Genomic DNA, 23,994 nt, shown 5'->3' with positions numbered 1-23,994 from the left:
GGCTGAAGCCAGAGGCTTAACCGACTGAGCCACCCAGGCGCCCTTAAAGGTTTTTTTTTTAAATGTTTGTTTATTTTTGAGAGACAGAGAGAGACAGATCACGAGCAGAGGAGGGTCAGAGAGAGAGGGACACACAGAATCCGAAGCAGGCTCCAGGCTCTGAGCTGTCAGCCCAGAGCCCAATATGGGACTTGAACCCATGAACTGTGAGATCATGCCCTGAGCTGAAGTGAGACGCTTCACTGACTGAGCCCCCCAGGCGCCCCAAGAGCATGCTGGTTTAAAACTAAAATGATCTGAACGTTCTTTGAACATTTAACATTTCCCTCTCAGAACGCTGAGGCTGTTCACGCACTGGGTTCGGGGGCGCGCTCACCCTTGGCCATGTACTCGGTGATGATGTAGATGGGCTCCTCCCTGGTGACCACGGCGTAGAGCCGCACCAGCTTGTCATGCTGCAGGGTCTTCATGAGGTTCGCTTCCTCCAGGAAGGCCTGCACAGACATGGTGCCCGGCTTCAGGGTTTTCACGGCCACTTTGGTACTGTTGTTATAGGAACCTAGAAGAAAGCAGAAGAGAGGGCACGTTTTATCAAACCGCAAATCAAAAATGACGCAGGCTTCAAAGAAAATGTCATTTTAGGTAGAAGAAAACTTACACAAAAACTCTCCCGGTGTTAGCATTTAGGGAGCCGGGGTCAGGGAGTATGAGAATTCTCTGTGCCATCTTTACCAAAGAAATCTAACATTATTCCAAAATCAAAAGGTTTTCATAAAGCAGTATTTTAAAAAAAAAAGCACTTAGGGCACCTGGGTGGTTCAGTCAGCTAAGCGCCCAACTTCGGCTCAGGCCATGATCTCACGGTTTGTGGGTTCAAGCCCTGCATCAGGCTCTGTGCTGACAACTCAGAGCTTAGAGCCTGCTTCAGATTCTGTGTCTCCCTCTCTCTCTGCCCTTCCCTCACTCACACTCTGTGTGTCTCTCTCAAAAATAAATAAATGTTAAAAAAAATTAAAAAGAAAAGAATCAAGAATATTCATTATCTCAAAACTACAATGACATATCACCTTGCTCCTGTCAGAATGGCCAAAATAAAAAATGTGAGAAACATAAGTGTTAGTGAAAACAAGCGTGGAGGAAAAGGAACCCTCGTACACTGTTGGTGGGAATGCAAACTGGTACAGTCGCTGTGGCAAACAGTATGGAGGTTCCTCAAAAAGGTAAAAATAGAACTACCTGATGATTCAGGAATTGGACTACTGGACATTTACCCCCCAAACACAAAAAACACTAATTCAAAAGGATACATGCACTTCTGTGTTTCCTGCAGCATTAATTACAACAGCCAAACTATGGAAACAGCCCAAGTGTCCATCAGTAGATGAATGGATAAAGAAGACGTGGTCTGTGTTTGTAAACACACACACACACACACACACACACACACAGTGGAATGTTATTCACCCACAAACAAGAATGAAATCGTCCCATTTGCAACAACATGGATGGAGCTAGAGGATATTACTAAGCAAAATAAGACAGAAAATGGCAAATGCCAAATGATATCACTCGTATTTTTGTGGAATTTAAGAAGCAAGACAAATGAGCAAAGGAAAAAATAGAGAAAGAGACAAGCCAAGAAACAGACTTTTAACTACAGAGAATGAACGGATGGCTATCAAAGGAGAGGGGAATGCTGGATGGGTGAAAGAGGGGATGGTGATTAAGGAGCACACTTTCCATGATAAACATGTTTTAAATTAAAGTAAAAATGACTCATTCTAAATTGTTTTAAATTTATATATATCAATATATCCAATAATGAATTCAGAAAAGTTGCAGGATACAAAGTTATTTCTATACACTAATAATGAAGTAGCTGAAAGAAATTAAGAAAAGAATCCCAATTACAATTGTATGAAAAGGAATAAATATCAAACAAATTTAACCAAGAGGTAAAAGATCTGTACTCTGAAAACTACAAAACACTGATGAAAGAAATTGAAAATGACACAAACTAATGGAAAGCAATCTACAGATTCAATACACTCCCTATCAAAATGCCAACAGCATTTTTTTTTTTTACAGAACTAGAACAAATAATCCTAAAATTTGTATGAAGCCACAAAAGACCCAGAAGAACCAAAGCAATCTTGAGAAAGAACAGAGGGGATTTCAATCAGATTTCACCATTTAGTACAAAGTCGCAGTAATCAAAACAGCGTGGTATCAGCACAAAAATAGACACATAGATCAATGGAATAGAAAAGAGAGCCCATAAATAAACTCATATGGTCAATTAATCTATGATAAAGAAGGCAAGAATATACAATGAAGAAAAGATAGCCTTTACGAGAAATGGTGTCAGGAAAATTGGAGAGCTACATGCAAAAGAATGAAACTGGACCACTTTCTTGCACCATTAACAACAACAACCACCACCTCAAAATAGATTAAAGACTTAAATATAAGACCTGAAACTATAAACCTAAAAGAAAGCATAGACAGTACGCTCCTGGACGTCAGTCTTCACAACATATTTATGAGTAAGTCTCCTCAGGGAAGGAAAACAAAAGCAAAAGTAAACTACTGGCACTACACAAAAATAAACAGTTTCTGTACAGCAAAGGAAACCAGCAAAATGAAAAGACAGCCTACTGGATGCAAAGAGAGATTTGCAAATGATACATCCAATAAGGGGTTAATATCCAAATATATAAGAAACTTCTACAACTCAACACCAGAAAATCCAAATAATATGATTAAAAATGGACAGGGGACCTGAACAGTCTTTTTTCCAAAGACTTACAGATGGCCGACAGATCTATGAAAAGATGTTCAACATCACTAATCATCAGGGAAATGCAAATCAAAGCCCCAGTGGGATCCCACCTCACACCTGTCAGAATGGATAGTATCAAGAAGACAAGAAATAACAAGTGGTGGTAAGGACGTGGAGAAAAAGGAACCCTCATACACTGTTGATAGGAATGTAAACAGGTACAGCCACTGTGGAAAATAGTATGGAATTTCCTGGGGCGCCTGGGTGGCTCAGTTGGTTAAATGTCTGACTTTGGCTCAGGTCATGATCTCAGGGTTCATGAGTTTGAGCCCTGTGCTGACAGCTCCGAGCCTGGAGCCTGCTTTGGATTCTGTGTCTCCCTCTCTCTCTGCTTCTCTTCTGTTTACACTCTGTCTCTCTTTCTCTCAAAAATATATAAACAATAAAAAAAATTTTTTTTAAATAGTATGGAGTTTCCTAAAAAATTAAAAATTGAAATACCATATGACCCAGTAATTCTACTTTTGGGTATTTACCCAGTGAAAATGAAAACATTAATTCTAAAGGATCTGAGCAACTCTGTGTTTATTGCTGCGTGATTGACAGTAGCTAGGATATGGAAGGAACCTTAGTGTCCATCGGGAGAGGAGTGGATAAAGAAGTCACACACACACACACACACACACGCGCGCGCGCGCACACACGATGGAATTGACTCAGCCGTAAGAAACAATGAGATCTTGCCCTTGGTAGCAACATGGAGAGGCCTAGAGGGCATTATGCTAAGTGAAGTCAGAGAAAGATAAATACAATGTGATTCCACTTATATGTGCAATCTAAAAAGACAAAATAAACGAACAAACAAAACGCAAAAACAGACTCAACAGAGAACAAACTGGTGGTTGTCAGAGGGGAGGGGGAGGTGCGGGGATGGGCGTAGTAAGTGGAGGGATAAAGGCATACAAACTTCCTGTTATAAAATAAATAAGTCACAGACACGGTACGCACAGCTTAGGGATGCTAGTCAATAATATTGCGATTACGTTACGTGGTGACAGACGGTCACCACACTTACTGTGGTGAGCAGTGAGCGATGTACAGGACTGTCAATCCCTATGTTGTACATCTGAAGGAAATGGAACATTGTGCGCCAACCATACTTCCATAATAAATGCACAAATTATATTATATAACATGCAAAAACGCTTTATACCTAGATCCTCAGTTACATGACTGTATCCGTGGCAAAACATAGCAAGAAAATACACTCTCTTTGACACGTGTAACCGACACAGGACTAGTGTCCAGAATATATAAAGAATTCCTACAAATCAATAAGAAAAATAGAAAAATAGGCAAAGGCTTGAATGGCATTTTGAAAAGAAGAAGTCCGAATGGCTTTTTACAAACATGTAAAAAGGACTCAATGTTATTAGTAACCAGAGAAATGCAAATAAAGCTATAGGCAGAAATCACCGCCCAGCCCGACAAAAATCACAAAGCTCACGACGTGAGAGCCATGAGCGCATGACCGTGGCGGAGAACCTGGCGCAGCTCCCCAAGGCCACCTTCTGTGCTCTTTTCTGGCCATCAGTGAAATTCAGCTGTGAAGCTTGTCTTTAACAACATTCCCAGGGGCTTGTGAAGGATGTTGACAGAACATCCTCCTTTCAAGCGCAATCATGTTGAGTGACCACACACACACACACACACACACACACACACACACACACACAGGCGTGTGGCCTACCTCCTTCTAGATACAATTCTGTTATCAGGAAATGGCACACAGACTCTCCTGGGACAAGCACTTTGGAAACAAAGTTGATGATGTTTAGTCATGTTGAAGATTTATACTCCTGTGATCCAGCCGCTGGACTCCTGGCCACCCTTGAAAAACTCATGGACCCTTGACCCAGGACAAAGAAGTTCCTAGCAGAACTGCCATTCACAGCTGCTTTAAACTGGGAACATGTCCAGTTCTGTCAATAAATAGTGAAATCAGGGGCGTCTGGATGGCTCAGTTGGTTGAGCATCCAACTTTGGCTCAGGTCATGGTCTCACAGTTTGTGAGTTTGAGCCCTGCGTCAGTCTTGCTGCTGTTGGCACAGAGCCTGCTTTGGATCCTCTGTCGCTCTTTCTCTGCCCCTCCCCTGTTCACTCACCCTCTCTTTCTCTCTCTCAAACCTTTAAGAATAAATAGTGAAATCAACAGCTAAACCGCTATACACCTTGAGTACAAATATAACACAATACGATATAGCAATGGAAGTAAATGACCTGTTGCCATACCCAAAAACATGACGATTCTCACAACTATATTGTGGAACAGAAGAGGCAAGACCTAAGAAAAGGACCGGGTTTGGTATGATTCATTTATATAAAGTTTAAACACAGGCAAAACTATCCTATATTCTTTGAGGATGCACAGCCCCACATACATAAGTAACAGAAATATAAACAAAAGGAAATTATCACAAAAGTCAGAAGGTCAGCTGCCTTTGGGGGGCGGTCTTTTTGGGGGACGGTGTGGTTGTGGTTGTAAAGGGTAAGCGGGGGGCGGCTGGGTGCTGGCAGGTTTCCACCACGTGACCTCAGCGGTCACCACACCAGTTGTCATTTTGTAATTACTTGTGATGCTGAATATTTATGTCGTATGCACCTTTCAGTCTGCCATTTAGGTCACCCAACAATAAAAGCGACAGAAACAAAACTGTTCTCCCTTTGGCGTCAAACAATGGAACTCACTGAGCCTTTTACGTAAATAAAATTATGGGTAAAGGATGAAGGAAAAAAATGCCTTCCAAGGGTAGGGGAAAACGTGGTCAGGAAACAGCACAGCTGCTGAAGATATTAAAAATGCTGATAAGGAGTTTGAGATGAACGGTGGGTCAAGCGCAGCTCAGAATGGCTTCCAAACTCACCAGGACGGTGGGATTCAAATAAGAGGGTGAGTTTCCAACCTGTGCTAAAGCATGAATTTTATTCAGCACTAAGGATAAAATTGTACTTTATCAAGGCATTCTCCAGTAGGGTATAGGTTCCATTAACCTAGTCATGGAGATTTGGGTTGGCGTTACAGACAGACAGTGATTTAAAAGAAAAAAATCATTTGAGAGGGAGCCTGGGTGGCTCAGTCTGACTCTTAATTTTAGCTCAGGTCATGAGATCCAGCCCCACACCAGGCCTGGGATTCTCTCACTCTGTCTCTCTCTGCCCCTCCCGAACTCACACGTGTGCCTTTTCTCTCTCCTCTCTCTGTCTCTCAAAATAAACAAATGAACATTTGAACAAGAATTTCTTCAACAGTGCCACCTTGGCACAGTTCAAGAAAGCCAGTGTGACGCTTTGAGAAAGTTCCATTTACAGGTGCGACTGATTTGCTATAAAAAGCATCTAAGTGCCACAAAATGGAAGCCGGGCTTCAAAAGAGATGCATGTGGTTGATTTCGGCTGGTGATTAATATCAACGCAACTGGCTCAAATGAACATTTATCAGGCAAATTCAACTGAAAACAAGCTCCCTTTCTCCTATAAAGTCTCTTCACAGATCAAGCGGTTAACAGGAAACATCGTCTTTGGCTTCACAGACCAGCCAGTTCCCTTGGAATCCGACAATCCGTGGGGGAAAACGTGTCACCAAGCCAGATGTCAAGAGGATCACATGAACGAGAGGAAACAGCTTGAGGGAGAAACTCCTTTCTTTGATCCCCACCCTCGCCTCCCCCAGAACAGGTCACTTCCTCGTATTTGTTCCTGCGTGTCAGACCCAAAGTTTTGTCTGGAGCATAAAATGTGACTGCCAGTCTATGAACTTCACAAAAATACAAGTTTACTTGGTTACCAGTGGTAGAGAAAGTAGAACAAAATAAAGATCCTATCCATGAGAAAAACTAGGCTGCTCATCTCTTGGGAAGTAAAATACGAAAAGAGAAATAAAAAAACTAAAACTCAGGCAGCTGTAAACTGCAGACCTTGCTGTTACACCAGTGCTCGGACGGATGGAGCAGGACACACAGACACACCCAGGAGGGGGGCATCCTCTGACCTCTGATCCGTAACATAATGTCACCAATCGTTTATTCTTTTGGTCTTACTCCCAGTATTCCTCTGCTAAATGCATTCAGCATGTTGACGTTATTTCGATAGCAAAGGAAGTGCTTCCTGAGGGCCAAATTCATAGAACCGTATCTGCAAAAGATCCCAGGTCAAAATTTCTATTTTGCTCTCTTCTCTTTTATTCCTTCTTTCTTTCCTTCCCTGTCCCCTTCCTCCCCCCTCCTCCTTCCTTCAATACAAGACTAGGAGAAAAGCATGATTAAATAACGTCAATATCCTGGCAGTGACGCCATACTCCAGTTTTGCAGTGTTACCATCGGGGGAAACTCATGTCTGGGATCTCTTTGTACTGTTGACACACACACGCGCGCATGCACACACACACACCCACACACACACGCTTTACTGAAATAGAATTCACATATCATACCATTTACCTGTTTAAAGTATATAATTCATTGGTTTTTGTATATTCAGAATTGTGGGCCCGGCAGCACAATCGATTATTGGGACATTTTCATCACCCCCAAAAGAAACCCCATGGCCATTAACAGTCACGTTCCTGAGCTCCCAGCCCCACAACTGAGGCAGCCACTCATCTACTTTGTCTTTACAGATTTGCCTATTCACAATGTTTCGCACAAATGGAATCACATAATACGTGGTCCTTTGTGTCTGGCTTCTGTCATCTAACCTGTGGTTTTCAAGGGTCACCCCGTGGTGGCATGTGTCAGTACTTCATTCTTTCTTTATTGCTGAATAATATTCTATTGTATGGAAACAGCACATTTTGTGTATCCATTCAATTGATGGACATGTGGGCTGTTTACAGTCTTTACCTATTAGGAATAATGCTCTTACAAACATTCATGTAAAAGTGTTTGCATGACATGTTTTAATTTATGTATTATTTCTTACAATTGCATGTGAATCTATAATTATCTCAAAATAGAAAGGTTTTCTTAATGTTTATTTATTTGAGAGAGAAAGAGCACACATGAGCAGGGGAGAGGCAGAGAGAGAGGAAGAGAGAATCCCAAGCAGGCTCTGCACTGTCAGCCCAGAGCCCAAGGTGGGACTTGAACCCATGAACCGTGAGGTCATGACCGGAACCAATATCAAGAGTCAGATGCTCAACTGACTGAGCCACCCAGGCGCCCCTCAAAATAAAACATTTGATTTAAAAAACCCAGAATCTGGGATGCCTAGGTGGCTCAGTTGGTTAAACATCCAACTTTAGCTCAGGTCATGATCTCACAGATCCTGAGTTTGAGCCCTGCGTCGGGCTCTGTCCTGACAGCTCACAGCCTGGAGCCTGCTTTGGATTCTGTGTCTCCCTCTCTCTCTGCCCCTCCCTTGTTTGTGCTCTCTCTGTCTCTCAAAAGTAAATAACACATTTTAAAAATATTAAAAAAAAGAGTTTTGAGAATTGGTTATATAATGTGAATGTCCATTAACAGTACTGAACTATACACCTAAAAATGGTGAAGATGGTAAATTTTATGTTAGGTGCACTTTACACACACATAAAATTATTAGCAAATCTATTCAAACGATGAATTTTTCGCAAGGTTTTTACCCTCTTTCAAGCAATTTAAATAAAAAGTAACACTTTGGATAGAACACTTACTTATTTTTCAATGCCTCATTCTTATTTCTTCTGAACTTCAGTTTTTCCCACCACCTGGGCACAGGCAAAAAGACGCTCTCTAAAATCAGTGGGAACCTTTAGCACATGGCCAGTGGAAGCCCGTGAACAGGGGAGGGTGAGAAATGGGCCGGAGGATCTAGACTATCTAGAATCGGAAGCTGAGGCTTTCCTAATCTGAGAAGGACCAATGTGCTTGAGCTCCAGGTGACAATTTCAGCACAGCTTGGGCCACTCAGGACAAAACTGTGCCGTGAACAGGGCTACTCAGCCGTGCGCCGCCCCCCGCCCCCTCCACCCTCACTGCCACCTCGCCCTGGACTTCCCCCGAGCACATCCCCATGTCAGTCTCAAATGGCACTTGTGAGCGCCACCATCGCGAAGCTGGCAGAGTGGTTACCATTCTACTTGCTAGTAACCCTCAAAACAATTTTAAGAAAACACAAGGGGCCTATCATAATGTCTTCCCCTCAAAGCCATAGCTTCTCAGACTAGCAGATCTTAACTCTTATCTCTTGAGGGCACATAGCACGTGGTTGGACGCCTTCCTCTTGGCCTCACAGCTGGACACAGGGAGGTTGGACCTCAATTCCATTACCATCACTGCAGATGCAGGGTTACTGTCTCAGAGCAGAACAGTACCCCAGTTAAGTCCCCTCTACTTTTCTCTTCATGACAGGTATGCAATTCCTTTGCCAGCAAATATCCACAGGAAAGCCTAACTGGATTCTTCATAGTTTGAATTTGTGATTGAAATTGCGGTAAATCCACTAAAATATAGCTCACAGCTACAGTCAAATACAGTAAAATAAAGATAAAAAAGTAGAGTGCACAGAACCGTATTCTGTAGGAAACACGTCAGGTGTATCATCTCATTCTTCTGTCAGCAACTGAGAAGACAGGTGTTTGCCCATTTTACTGATGAGGAAACTGATGAGATCAAATTAATTTATAAATAGCTGATTAGCAAACAAACCCAGGCATCTGGGATGCCGGAGTGCCTGGCCTCTTCTCCACGTTGAATGACTTTGGGCAAGTTGCTATCCGAGTCTAGTGTCTCTGTTTATCAAATGATAACGAGTACACGAGATCATCGCTGAGTATGTGCCCAGAAGGGGGCCAGTGGACATGGTGCAATCCTTCCTCCCCTCCGTCCTATCTCGCTGTGCCCACTTCGATCATCTCCCTCTTGCTCAGAGTCATAGTACACACAGGGAGGAAAGAGCACTGAGATGGCTGGGGGAGAAGGTAGGTCCCTGGTTCCCTAAGGAGCCAGCAGGTTGGAGCAGACACGTTCGGGGGGAGGGGGGTGTGGAGGAGGGCAGGGGCAGCCTCTCTTTAGAGGAGTTATGGCTTCTGAGAGGGAAGAGAGTTCAAGATGAGCAGGTAATGTGGAAACCATCTAGGGAAAGCTCTTTTGGGGTAGAGGACATTTACTGTCCTGACAGATTATTCGTTAGTTACAAAAGGGAATTAAAAAGTAATATTTACGATGGAGACACCTGGCACACCTCATTAAAATCAAACAGACCGTCAGCCATGATGGGATCAAGTGATATTTTGTGCCTCCTGGTCGATGCCCGGAGGACACAGCATCGCTTAGTACTTAGGGACTATTCACGCACCAAGACAGTGTGGGGGCAAATGAGGGGCGTTCGACAAAAGAAGTGACCCTTCTATAAAATGTCAGTGTCATAACGGATGGAGGGCCAAAGGACTGCTTCAGATCAAAGGATAGTGAAGACATGTCAACTAAGCACAAATATATAATCCTAGGGAGCCGATGAGCATTACTGGGACAACTAGAGAAATTCTGGACTCTTGTTAGTGAAATAGTATGCATCAGTGTTAGATTTCCTGAATATGGCCAACATAGCATGTCAGATAATGGCCCTGCACTTCGGAGACATATGTTTTAGTATTTAGGGGTGAGAGGTCATCAATACTTCCAAATAACTCAAAAGGGGTTTAACAACAAAAATAAAATGTGTGTATGTGTGTGTGTGTGTGTGTGTGTGTGTGTGTGTGTGTGTAAAAAAGATAAAGCAAATGTAGTAAACTACGAACTGGTAAACTCAGGAGAAGGGTTTGCAATGTTTCTTGTACTATTCCTGCCTCCATACTGTGGATATTAGGAAATAAATACAAATACCTCAGGGGGATAAAGTAGGTGGCTTTTTTTTTTTTTTTTCCAATGAACAGAAACAGTTTGATGGGTCCTGGAAAAGTTTATAATAGAATTACCATGCCACCCAGCAATTTCACTCCTAAAATGATGTATATACCCAAGAGAAATGGGAACATTTGTCTACACATTCTGCACGTGAATGTTCATAGCAGCATTATTCACAATAGCCAAACGGCGGAAACAACCCAAATATCCATCAACAGATAAAGAAATTATGGTTTATCCATCCAGTAGAATCGAGGTGCCTGGGTGGCTGTTGGTTAAGTGTCCGACTCTTGATTTTGGCTCAGGTCATGATCTCATTGTTCGAGAAACCAAGCCTCACTCATGTTGTCGGGCTCTGCTCTGTCAGCTTGGGATTCTCTCTCTCTGTATCTATCTCTCTGTCCCTCCTCTGCTCGCACACAAGCACACTCTCTCTAAATAAAAAAATACAACTTTAATAAAAGGGGGAATATTATTTGGCTATAAAAAGGAAAACATCTGACACATGCTACAATATGGTTGAACCTTGAGGATATTATGTTAAGTGACGGGTGCCAGTCACAAAAATGCAAATACTGTATGATTCCACTTCCATGAGGTACCTAGACTAGTCAGATTCATAGAGACAGAGTAGAATGGTGGTTGCAAGGGTCTGGGGGGAAGGAGAAACAGGAAATGACTACTTAACAGGTAAAGTGCTTCCTTTTAGGCTGATGAAAATATTTTGGAACTTGACAGAGTTGGTGGTCGTGAATGTAGTCAATGTCACTGAACATTGTTCACTTTAAGATGACTGATTTTACGTTACACAGATTTTACCTCCATTAAAGGAAAAGAGCAGACAGAGAAAGTGGGGGGGTTGATATTATGACTTGAACCAGAGAGTGTGAATTAGAAGAGGACACGTCTGTAGCTAATCTCACACCCAGGAATCTGCTGACTGGGACGGAAATGGCGCATCCGATATGCACTACTGATGGGTTCTGAAACATGCCAGCCACAATGAAGAATGACAATTTACCTGAATTCCATACTATGTTCACAGACTTACAGTGCAGGAAGAATGCATCGTATGCTGGGTCAGTATCAGCCTTTTTAAAAGATGCTTTGACCAAAGCAGCACCAGCAGGATTTCATAGGCAAAACTCTGGTCCGAGGGGCCAAGATTCCGGAGGAGAAACCTCTCCCTCGCAGACCCCTGGGTGAGCAAGTGAACTATCTACATACACTGCTACAGCGGGCTGAGAGAGTCCCTAGTTTCTGCCCCGCTGGGACTGCACACTATTAAAAGCTGCTACCCTTTCTTCTCTCTAGAAATCATCGCTGCTTTCGCTCACAGAAAGCTGGCCCAGAAAAAGTGATCCAGTAAGATGTGTAGGACCTCACATGTTATCCTTAACCAGAGTAACTGCATTTTCAGTTAGAACCTCGAAGAGAACATGAATTTTTAAAAAAAAATGTTTCAAAAATTCTATCACTATAGAAAAAGAAATTCACATTCAATGTAAAAAAACTTTAGAAAAGACAGATGGGGGGCAGAAAAACCCCTTGGAGAAGTTACTGGTATAATTTTGGTGTAATTCTTATCAGCCTGAGAAGGCAGGATTTAACGGTAAGGAATGACTCATTAATGATGGCACTTTGAACAGCTTTAGAAACTTTTTTGGTCAGAAACTGAAATAAGTGTGATGCTTCCTATCACGGCCACTAGTAAGAATGATCCTAACCCAGAACATAATTTTCTCTGAGATGGAAGCAAATTTCCTGCACTCCAAATATGTGTCCAGAGAATCCAGTCATGAGAGAATCATGAACAAATAGACACAATAATCAGGAGAATAATGCACTGCCCTCTTCCTTATAAATGATTATTTTAAACTTTTTTTAGTGTTTATTTATTTTTGAGAGACAGAGCATGAGTTGGAGAGGGGCAGAGACACACAGAATCCGAAACAGGCTCCAGGCTCTGAGCTGTCAGCATAGAGCCCAATGTGGGGCTTGAACCCATGAACCACGAGATCATGACCTGAGCTGAAGTTGGACACCTAACCGAATTAGCCACTCAGAAGCCCCTACAAGTTTATTCTAAAAGAGATCTACTAGGGTGGGGATGGGTGGGGGTGAAATAGACAAAGGGGAGTAAGGGGTACAAACCTCCAGTTATAAAATAAACCGCTCATGGGGATGAAAAGTACAGCATGGAAGATACAGTCACTAATATTACAATAATGTTGTACGGTGACAGTGACCATACCCATGGCAAGCAGAGCATGACATATAGAATTGCTGAATCACTTATTTTTGTGCACCAGAAACGAATATAATGTTGAATGTCAGCTGTAATTCAACTAAAATTTTAAAAATATATACTAAAAAATGTTTTAAAAAAGAAGGGAGAGAATTGCAAGGAAGAGAGTCCAATCAAACAGATTTGCAGGCCAGTTCTTGATGCCAAGCGGGCAGAGCAAAACAAAAGAAATGCTGCTTCCGACATGGCTTAGCGTTCGGGCTGGGAAAACGCATCAACAGTGCCTTGAGCCCTCATTTCTCTGGTAACCTCCTCCAGAGCCACGACTCACCCATCCAGACTTCCCCGAACTGCCCGGCACCAAGCCTTTTCAACAACTTGATGGACTCCCGTGGGATCTCCCAGGCATCCTTGTCCCACGGCTTTTGAGGTTTGGGACTAATACACGCCTTCTCCAATCTTCTGCACAAGCCATCTGACTGCTCTGATTTGAAAGAACAAAAATAAAAAAGGTTGAGAAATGTCATACTCTGTATTTTACCAATACCCATGAAGGAATTTTGACGACTCGTGTGACCACTTCCGGCTCGACGGAGTCTCTGAACCCAAAATGTTGTGGGGGTATCACTTGTCTCACCATGACTTTTGAAATTCTTACATGAAAGAGAATTTAAAACATGTCTTGATTTTATCCATTAGCAAGCCTCAGGGTATTTTCCCTCAGAGTGGGTTCTAGAAATAAAGAGTACCCATGGCCACCCTCCAACACGGACTTTGATCACACAGGGCATGAACCCAGAGGCTGCCCACAGTTTGACTGAACAGGGCTGAAAAGTGGCGTTGGAGACAGAGGACCACTGACTTGCCACTTCTAAATATTTTCTAGTCATTGTCATGTCTGTTTTCTTTTACCCAGCATATGTATTACCTTTTCCTCCCCCCCCACAGATATACGAATACATACAAAGACACATATCTGCAAATCTGCATCCTGATTCCAAATATTTAAAGATGTGTTGTAAAAATATGTACTACGTGAGAAGAATATTCATTTTGCTCTTCACAATTCTGGAATGTGAACTGTCAAACAGCATAGACGAGGTAGGAAGGACCAGGATAATTATCCACTAGGATCAAATCAGACTTTAAATGCAGACTTAATTATAGATGAATTTAGAATCAATTATAGGATCGGATTCTCCGACTTCATCCAAAGGATGTATGATATAGAAGAATTTTAACATAAAAATTGTCTGACACCCTGCATCTCATAATAATCTGTTTTGCCTTGTCCGACCTTCAGTTTTTACTTACTTTGGTAATGCTTAATCATGTCACTGATACAAGGAAAGGTGATTCGTGGAGAGATGTAATAACCCCCATTGTCCAGACTTCTAATTTTGTAGTGCTTAATAACATCACCGTGCACAGGGTCGTAATCTCTGACAGACAGAGAGAAGCTTCCTGTGAGGGAAAAACACAAGGAAAGATTATGCTTATATTTTAGAAGTAAGATCTGCCTTATGCAACATGACAGTATGCATTTTGCCATAAAACATGCAAAATGTAAATTAAGTATGTATGTAGTGCATAATTTGTAAAGGCCTATAAAGAGTCTGCTTGACAAATGAGGCTGGTATTTTGTTTGCTACGAAGCTGACCAACGTGCCATTTTCCTTCTGCACAATAGTTTGTTTTATTGTTTTGCTGCATTGAAAATGTGCTTCGATTTTCTTTCTCTTCAAGTTTCAAGATTTACTCTAAATCATAATGTTAGAGGCTCAGCAAACAAAGCGTGGTAAGAAATGGCCATAATTATGTGTTTCCTATGTTACTTTCAGTAGTAAAACTAATCTTTGGAGAGTATTTGTTATCAAACTATAAAATTTTTGCTACCAGCACATAATGTATCTTTTTCTAAAAAAGAATTCTAGACTGGTTTCTATGAACGATTTGTGAAGTAGAGATCTATTAAGAGGATTTAAACCACTTCCTACCTTTTAATGTTTCACTTTCTCTGATAAGAAAAGCCCCAGCACTGTTTCCGGGCGCCAGAAGCTGCCTTTCGGCGTCTTTCCTGGTTATGTCCTTGAAAAACCACCTGAGAAGACAGTGTGACATTTCATGGATGTTATGCTCCAGGGAAGGAAAAAAGTAAGGAACTGGGGGGCCCCGGGGGGCTCAGCTGGTTAAGCGTCTGACTCTTGAGTTCAGCTCAGGTCAGGGTCTTGCGAGTTCGTGAGTTCGAGCCCCACATCAGGCTCCTTGCACTCACAGTGTGGAGACTGCTTGGAATTCTCCCTCTCTCCCTCTCTCCCTGCCCCTCCTGCACATGCTCTCTCTCTCAAAATGCATTAATAAAGGTAAAAACTTCAAAAAAAAAAAAAAGAAAGAAAGAAAAGGAAAAAGATAAGGAATAAACATGAAAGCCAATGTAACAAATCACCCAAGATGACGTGTAAAGGACGAGTAAAGGACTCACTCTTCTGTTTCCAGTGTGTTCACTTTGGCCACGTAGTTGCTGGGGATGAAACCCTCTCTCTTCGTTGTAAGGGATTTAGCCTTCCACCATTCTCCGTGTCTGGAATGGAAACAGACGTCATGAAGGGTTTGTGTCCAGTGAGTCAAGAGCTGCAACTGTCTTAAGATGTTTGTTTTGGGGGGCAAGGGTGAGTGAGATGATCCTGGCACCCCAGAATCCAGTGGGAAATTCCCTCATTTTGCTGGAAAACAGATATGTTGAGAGACGAAAGCAAGGGCCAACAGTCTCACAACTGGGTCACGGTGCCCAGCGCTACACGAACACGAGCTGGTGGAAATGGGTCCCATCTTGGAGCAGCAACATTTGTGACTCCTCCCCAGGACTCTAAGAAATGGGAGTCAATGGAATAATGAACTATAGTTCTTATGTTATAAACTCCTTTGTTAAAATGTGGAAACATTAATTTCCATACACAGATGCTGTGGGAAAGAAGATATAGAAAACCATAAAATAGGGGTGCCTGGGTAACTCAGTCGGTTGAGTGTCCACCTTCGACTTAGGCCATGATCTTGTGGTTCGTGGGTTCAAGCCCCATGTTGGGTTCCATATTAACGGTGTGGAGCCTGCTTGAGATTCTCTCGCATTCCCTTTCTCTGCGCCTCACTCCCTTAAAATAAATAAATAAACTTAAAAATGTACATTCAGGGCGCCTGGGTGACTCAACTGGCTGAGCATCTGACTTCAGCCCTGGTCATGATCTCATGGTTTGTGGGTTTGAGCCCCAGCCTTGGGCATAGCTGACAGTGGCCTGAGGCCTGCTTCAGATGCTGTGTCTCCCTCTCTCTCTGCCCCTCCCCTGCTCACACGCTTTCTCTCTAAAACAAATAAAATAGTTTTGTAAAAAAGGAAAACCATAAAATTAATAATTCCAAGCAGGCAGGCTCATTCCCATGTCCTTGGCCTCAGCATGGAGTCCAGGAGGAGGCTGGGGCCAGGGAAGGAGGCAGGGATGGATGGGGCCCCATGAGCCTCAACTATGATCATCTTCAGATCCCCACACAAGGTTGGGCTCCATGTCCACAAGACATGAAGGACACCGCACTGACACGGGGCTGCTGCCTACTGTATGCCCGTGCTGTATTTGCACACACGCACACTAATTCTCACATCGATCTCAAGACAGGGGTTCTGTTGTTTTCATTTTGTAAGTGAAGAAACCAAGGTGTAGAGAGGAAGTGACTTGTCCCGGTCACACAGCTATCAAGAGGCAGAGTCAGGCTTAGGCCGAGGCTCACGCTCAACCAGTAAGTGAGAACTGCTCTTAACCACTTAGCGACTTAGCACCTTGTACTTCCTACGGGGTCCCCCTCCTCCAGCGTGGTTGTAGAGCCAAGGTGACAACGTATGCACGATCAGTGGGAAATACCGAGGAAACCCTTATTCTCGGTACTGGGCTTCCGTGGTCTGAGCCGCAGGTGCGTGAGTCAGCACAGAGAGGTCAAGGGCATGATGATGTCTCACTGTTTTCACAGAAGGGGCTACAACTGCTGAGTAAAGGCTTTTCTAACATGACTGATGCTTCAACACAGCGTCCTGAAAACTCAAACCAAGTTACACCCAGAAACCCAGTCTGGATTTGGGTCATGTAACTAAACAAACATGGCATATAAATAACATGCAAATTCCACACAGACCCAGACTTTTTAAGGTGCCACAGAGGGAAAGAAAGAAACCAGGGTCTGTACTCAAAAGGAAGCCGGGGGAGTGTTCCCAGCCAAAGATGAAAGGAAGCAAGGAGGCCAGAGGCTGAACGAAGGGGTCAGGACGCAGTGGCCTGAGCACAGGGACAGTGGGCACAGCGCGCAGGCGTACTTACTCCTCCAGGACCTTCATCTTCTCTCCTTTCTTGAACGACAAGTCATCTGGATGGATGCCATCATAAGGGTACAAGGCTACCACGATGTCTCCTTGCTCCTCTGGATCTAGAAATGAAGACGGAGAAGGAAGACTGTCAAGAATCGATCAACGGAAACATTTTAACAAGTCCTTGTCAGGCACGAAAGATGAATAATGATGGGTGTTTCCTGCCCAGTGGGGCTCAGAGCCCACGTGGTCCACGGTAAGCAACGTATGATATGCACCGGATACAGTGTTTATCTCCAATCACATGGGCCCACACCTATACTTAAGTCTAACTCTATATTTAAGAAATTATTCAGCCAGGTTCAGAGCAACATTATGCACAAAAGCTAAAAGGAGGAAACAATCCAAGTGTTCAGTGACGAATGAATGGATAAACAAAATGTGGTGTGTACAGACAACAGAATAGTATTCTGCCTTAAAACGGAGGAAAATTCTGGGGCGCCTGGGTGGCTCTTAGCCAGTCAGCTAAGTGTCCGACTCCTGATTTTTCGTCAGGTCACGATCTCACAGTTCCCGAGTTTGAGCCCTGCAGCCGGCTCTATGCTGACAGAATGGAGTCTGCTCTCTCTGATCCCCCTCCCTCACTCTCTCCCTCAAAACTAAGTATTTTTTTAACCCCCACCCCCCAGTATTTTTTTTTTAATGGAAGACTTTATGAGAAGTGAAATAAGCCAGACACAAAAGGACACTTTACGATCCTATTTAGTTGAGGTACCCTAAGTAGTCAAACTCATTGAGACTGCAAGCAGAATGGTTGGTGGCTGTCAGGGGCAGAGGGGAGTAAGGGAATGGCGAACTAGTGTTTAGCTTGGACAGAGGTTCAGTCCAGGAAGATAAAGAAGTTCTGGAGATGGGTGGTGGTGACAGCCGCACAGTAATGTGACTGTACTTAACTACCACTAACCGTACGCTTAAAAATGGCGACGGCAATACATTTTATGTTGCGTGTATTTTTCTACAATAAAAACATAAATAAAAAATAACTCAAGCTGACTACCTCATAGAGCCTGTAACAGTCAAGAAAAGAAACCACGTTGCTATGAAAACATACCTTTGGTTTGAAACCTCTGTCCCGGTAAGAGCTGAGACTCTGGAACCTAGGAGAGAATACTTGTTAGGAAAGGATTTGTACATTTAGCTTTTCTTTCTCATGTTCACATTGCATGTTCTGTCATTTTTCTAACAGCAGCACATGTGGTTTGGAACTGCTAAATTATTAAGCCAGAGAGAAGAGGAGAACAGAGAAAAAATTCTGCGGATCTCTGTCCCGACCTACACAGCTTGGTGAAATGGCTTTCCGTTCTAACAGCTGTCATTTGGCCGTGGTAGCAGGAAGTGACAAGGACTCGAGGCAGGGGCTGCTGGATGCCAGCCCGATCATCAGTCTCCCCCTTACTTAGCAACAGGACCCTAATACTGTTTGCGATGGCAATTTGCCCAGCTGAGCGGCCATGCCTCTGACTTCTTTAACATTCTCTGCGCCTGGGGAGGGAAGTAGGTAAGAGAATGGTTGTGGGGGCTTTGGAACCGGCTCCCCTTTTCCTCTGTGCCCCCTTCTGCCTAGAAACAGGTGGCGGCTGGGGTCTCAGCTTGGAAACTGGACACCAGGGACAGTGGCTTTGCGGGACTGCCACTCTGGGCAGGACCGCTGACCTCTGTGTTTCCCAGGCTTGTGTCAGAAACCGGCCCGGGCTCGGTCCCTAGGAGCTGAGAACCAGTCCTAGCGGACCCAGCTTCCTACAGCTGACCCTGGATCCATCGTGGGGACAACAAGGCATCTTCTATTATTTCTGATGGGAGGTGAATTATCAGGAGGGGTCTGGGGGACAGAAGGCCGCCTCAATTACTTTTTAAATCAAATTCCTTCTTGTCTTGGTGACCGTGGAGAGGATGGTAAGACCTCCTGGGCCCCTTTTAAGGAAAAATACTGTCAGAGGCCTATCCCCACACATCATGCAACTTTTCTCCTTGATTAAAGTGACTTAATGGAACGGGACCCAGTGTGCACTGAACTTTAACCTTCTGATGAAAACTAGCCCATAAAATCTCCAATCAGAAGGGTGGGGGGCAGGGGTGGGCAGAGCAAGGGGCATGACTGTATTTCCTGGCATCAGAAAATCGTGGGCCCCTGTTCGCCTTGAAGACTTATTTTAAGAAGTTCTATGCTGATTTTTTAATTATGTGGATTTGCATAATTAGGCTGCATGATCAATTATAAATGATTTAGAGGAAATAATTAGAACATGAGAGACTAAATCACTTTGAAAGCAAGCTGATTGTCAAATATCAATGAGTCCTTAATTTACAAATGTTTTGGTATTTTATGAGCCCAAAACACGTATATGCGACTCTTTCTGGGTAAAATGTCTCTTCCGCAGGGTGCTCTTGAGTTCCATCAGTCCTGCCTTGTGGTCTCATTAGAGATCCTCTGTCAGCAAGCCAAGGCATGCGTCTCTGGCACATCTCGCTGTAGCTGGGAGTGCCATCTACGGCCATGGGATGAGGCCAAGCTAACAAACAGGCTCATGAAACAAAGGCGTCTGTGACCACGAAGGCACAGACTAAAACACAGTATCCACGAGAGTTGCAAGGTTGCAACCATTTCCCCTACTTCCACATTCCAACTCAGTTTTTAACCTGCTTTACACTAATAGGAGGAAAACTGGGAAGTCCGTGCTATTTGCCTTTGTGTTTTTGGAATAAAGGGCCTCATCATTTCAAAAGAACACCATGTACACAAGCATGTAAAATGCATTGCGTGTGATACCAGAAAAAGCCAGATGCTTTTTCTGAGATCTTTCGAGTCTGTAAGAAGAAAACTATCTGTGACTCCAATTCTCGAAATCATTTTATTTCCTATCAATCATGTGTATATAATGTAGTTCTACATCTATGCTTGTTCATGTAATATTTTTAAATATCTTATTTATATGTATTTATAATCACTAAAGTATTAAAGCTGTATCCTTCTATGTTTTGAGTTTCTCTCTATATAAGTGTAACATGAATTTATCTATCTAGAAACATCACGTACAATAATTAATACCAATAATATAGTCACTCATCATCTCCACTTATTTTTAAGGCCAACAGTGACTCGTCAATTTCAACAATGGTGTGAGACTCTGACATAGGTAACAATATGTAACTTTGGCTTAGCAACAGTAACACACTTTTATAATGCCAAGGCATTAGATTTAAAACATGTCAGACTAGAGACGCTATGAAAATTCTTAATAAAGGCATTGGGGCTAATTTGGAATAAACGGTTTCCAGCTTTAATGCTTAGGAATTCCATAAGATGTCTTATATATATATGGATACTAGATCTGAAATAAAGTTCATTTAAGGGACTAACTATCCAAAGCTCTGTTCCTCTTTTCCATGAAATCAGATACAGTATTAGGTCCTCCTTTGCCAAGCATTTCCCAACTGCATCGAGTAGCATATCGCTTGTAAAATCTCTGGCATAGATGTCTGTCCAAGGTTAGGGGGCAGAATTAGCTGTGTATTGTTTTTAATCTTTCAATTCCCTACAATAAGTCAGGACTTCAGAATCTGTACTGTTTGGAATTAACTGAAGAATGACAAGATATGGGGTAAAATACAACATGCCAAAGGGCATATTAGCACTTCTTTTAGCTTCTGACTTGTTCCCAGAATTTCCTTCTGCTCCAGACCCCTGAACTAATCTCACTACCTACCCTAAGTCATACAGGTCCAGATGATGGATAGATTTATCTTTATATATAAAGAGTTATCTTTGTGCCAGTTTCATGAAAAATGATTTTCTTTTCACATGAGAAGGCAGCCAAAGGCCCCTTTATGTGCAGGAAGTGGCCTGGTTATCTCTAAAATGTTTACCAACTTTTAAAAGGATTAAGTTTCAAAGCATATTGAAAATTATTTGAGGCCCAAGTAACGGATTTGATTTTTCGCATGCACATGTTACAGATCTGGTGTTTAAGTTACGGAGCCGTGCTTTCATCCTGCTGTGGGAATGCTCCCCTGAGGCTATCTACTTACTGGCCTTTGGTGTTTATTGGACGTTGGATCTCTCACATAAATAGTTCGGTCAGTATTACGTACTGGTTGAGGCTTCAAATCTATTCCATCGCCATTCAGATTGTCTTTCCTTTTTGATTTTATACATCCCATATTTCCTGTTGGAACAGAAAAGCAATGACATCGTTTTACCATTCTGGAACTGGCTTCAAGCTCCCAAATATCTCCATTAACAGAGAAGAAGAAGAATACATTTTCAGTCTTTATTATAGATCACAAACTCCAATGTGAATACCGTTCATGTACCCATTTGTTTGTTCACGCATGCATTCATTCAACAATGATTTGTCAAGCAGCGATTTTCTGGCAACGAGACAGCATTCCTGCTCTGAGGATGCTCATATTCTTGTGGGAGGGATGTGTGAATTAAAGTTACAATACGACGGGGCGAGTCAATGACGGAGGACTCACAGGATGCAGGAAAGGGCACCTAACTCAGGCAAGTGGAGAAAGAAGTAGTCAGAGGAAATGTCCTGGAGGAAGTGCTCTGTGAGTCAGAATGGGAGGGATGTCAGCCACATGGCAAAGTCCGTAAAGGGATTCCAGGAAGAAAAAGTTTCACATGCAAAATACTGACTTTGAGATAACCTCGCTCCTTTGGGGAACTAGTTCATCTCACTCCTTCGGGGAAGAGGTTCAAGCTGACCCCTTCGGAGGACTAGTTCTACAATGAGAAACCTTCTAGCCGGGGAGCAGGCAGGGAAGGCCATGGGCTGGGACAAAGAGGGGGGCACACCTTGGGTGCAATGTGCGGGGGTTGTCGGTCTTTGTCATTTCACAATGACATAACATGTGAGGTGAAGTCAGGGGCTTGAGGCCTCAAAGGCAAGCATGATGAAGACCTAGAAGGTTCCAACAGAATGTGACTTTGGGCCTGGGAAGATGGCAGTGGCCTTTGCCAAGCCTGGAGATCCACAGGAACATCCAAATGATTGGACCCAGTGGGCTTCCCAGTAAGACAGGCGAGTGTGGAAGCCAGGCAAGATGATGGAGCTAGAGGCATGAAAGGTGGCATCAGCAAGCCATGACTGCGTCATACTTCGGAGGAAGAACCAGACAGAAGGGGCTTGTGCCTGGCCAGTGCCCAAGGCCATAACCACACCTCTGAACATGAAACTCTTTTATTTGTTTATTTAGTTGATACTGGGATATACAGAGCTCCACACAAAGCACTCTGGGGACTAAAGAGAAGACTCTGAAGACTGAAATCAGATATGCCTTTTGCCTACGGCATAGCGTCATGGTCAAATCTATACATTAAAAACAATCTGTTATGCGCTCCATCAGAAGGTCCCACAGGACAGCGGTTCCCAAACCTGAAGGAGCACCAGGATCATCCAACTCAGTACCACAGATTCCCTGGACACATTCCAGGGAATTCCACGGGGGCCAGTGGAAGCAGGGTGCCCAGCAGAGGAGCGGGGTGCATCTGTGGAATTCGGAAACACTGCCATTGGGGACCACTGGCTAGGACAGTAGAGGAGGGAGGGAGAAGTCAGAGTTTCAGGGGAGAGGTGATGAGAATCGGGAAACCACTCCCAGAGGAAGAACTGTTCGAAGGGGCCTCAAGATCTCTAGGTCACCATCCGCAGGGCACGCGGCCACAGCTGGTCTCTGCACCTCGTCCTGCAGACTTCCAGTTGGCCTGCAACCTTCAACTTGTTTATCATCTTATTATTGCGCTAGTGAGATATGAAGCTTCTAAAGGGCAGTCACGCCTCTTTCTGAAACCAGCCAGCTGCAGTTCCCAAAATAAAGAGGAAGCAAGTACTTCTTTGATTCAAAACAGCCCCCCGCTTTTTTTATATGCTAAGGTTTCTGAAACAGAGAAGGGTTTTGAAGTGGATCCGTAAATAAGCGAGATGGGTTTTAGCCTTGATCTGTGCATAAACAGGCAAGTTCTTTTTCCTCCAATCTCAACCCCCTACCCCTTCCAAAATGCTGTTTTCAGTGATCATCCATTAAAATGAGTGAATAGGGCCCTGGAGAAGGCCTCCCAGCGCCCACCGCTGAACACACAGCCAACGCCAAGGGGAGGCCCCGGAGGGTCCCTCCAACTGCCCCCCCAGCCCTTGCAGCCTCTTGCTCCCCCCATAAGGAATCACCCCCAAGCCTCCAGGCCGCAGGCGCTCCCGAGTCCCGGCCGGCGCCCCACTCCAGCAGGTGCTACGTATCTCTCTTGGTCTCTGTCTCTGTCTCTCTGTCTCTCTCTGTGTCTCTTTCTCTGCATCTCTCTCTCTCTCCCTCTCAATGTCTCTCTGTCTCTGCATCTCTGTCTCTCTCCTGCATCTTCTCTAGATCCAACCACAGTGTTACCTGCCCAGACTGGTCTTCACTAACTATCCCGTTGAAAAGATCACCCCTGCCCATTCCTCAGGCTCTACACTCTTCTTTTTCTAGTTGTGACCAGCATCCTATGACATGGTCAATTCGTGGCCAGCGCCCCCCAGAATGGAGGCTGATGGAGGAGCTCCCAGCCCGGCTCTTCCTGGCAGTATCGCCAGCAGCTACGCGGTGTCTGTGCAGAGCAGGTGCTCAGGGGAGCACGCACCCCAAGAACGACTGGGCGGAGGGACCTGGCTTCCCACAGGCTCCCCCAGCCCCTTTGCGAAAG

General features: G+C 43.8%; 1 protein-coding gene across 6 annotated transcripts in view; it reads right to left on the bottom strand.

The window, feature by feature from the left end:
* The window catches only part of LYN (LYN proto-oncogene, Src family tyrosine kinase), an 85,789-nt gene that overhangs the window by 40,214 nt on the left and 21,581 nt on the right, over positions 1-23,994 (bottom strand). For 3 of the 6 annotated variants that reach the window (XM_029924057.1, XM_029924056.1, XM_029924054.1), the window contains exons 2-9: positions 21,342-21,478; positions 18,367-18,412; positions 17,269-17,374; positions 15,393-15,491; positions 14,908-15,011; positions 14,225-14,374; positions 13,242-13,394; positions 377-559 (exon numbers count right to left, since the gene is read on the bottom strand). In XM_029924057.1, the coding sequence (XP_029779917.1) occupies positions 377-559; positions 13,242-13,394; positions 14,225-14,374; positions 14,908-15,011; positions 15,393-15,491; positions 17,269-17,374; positions 18,367-18,412; positions 21,342-21,473 (973 nt within the window). In that variant the 5' untranslated portion in view covers positions 21,474-21,478. The remainder of the gene's footprint in view (positions 1-376; positions 560-13,241; positions 13,395-14,224; positions 14,375-14,907; positions 15,012-15,392; positions 15,492-17,268; positions 17,375-18,366; positions 18,413-21,341; positions 21,479-23,994) is intronic. The other 3 variants (XM_029924059.1, XM_029924058.1, XM_029924055.1) reach the window with 1 other exon arrangement.

The sequence above is a fragment of the Suricata suricatta genome, chromosome 15, assembly GCF_006229205.1.
Source record: "Suricata suricatta isolate VVHF042 chromosome 15, meerkat_22Aug2017_6uvM2_HiC, whole genome shotgun sequence".
NCBI lineage: Eukaryota > Metazoa > Chordata > Mammalia > Carnivora > Herpestidae > Suricata > Suricata suricatta.
Note: the sequence above shows the minus strand (reverse complement) of the source record. Positions and strands in the feature narration are given on the sequence as shown.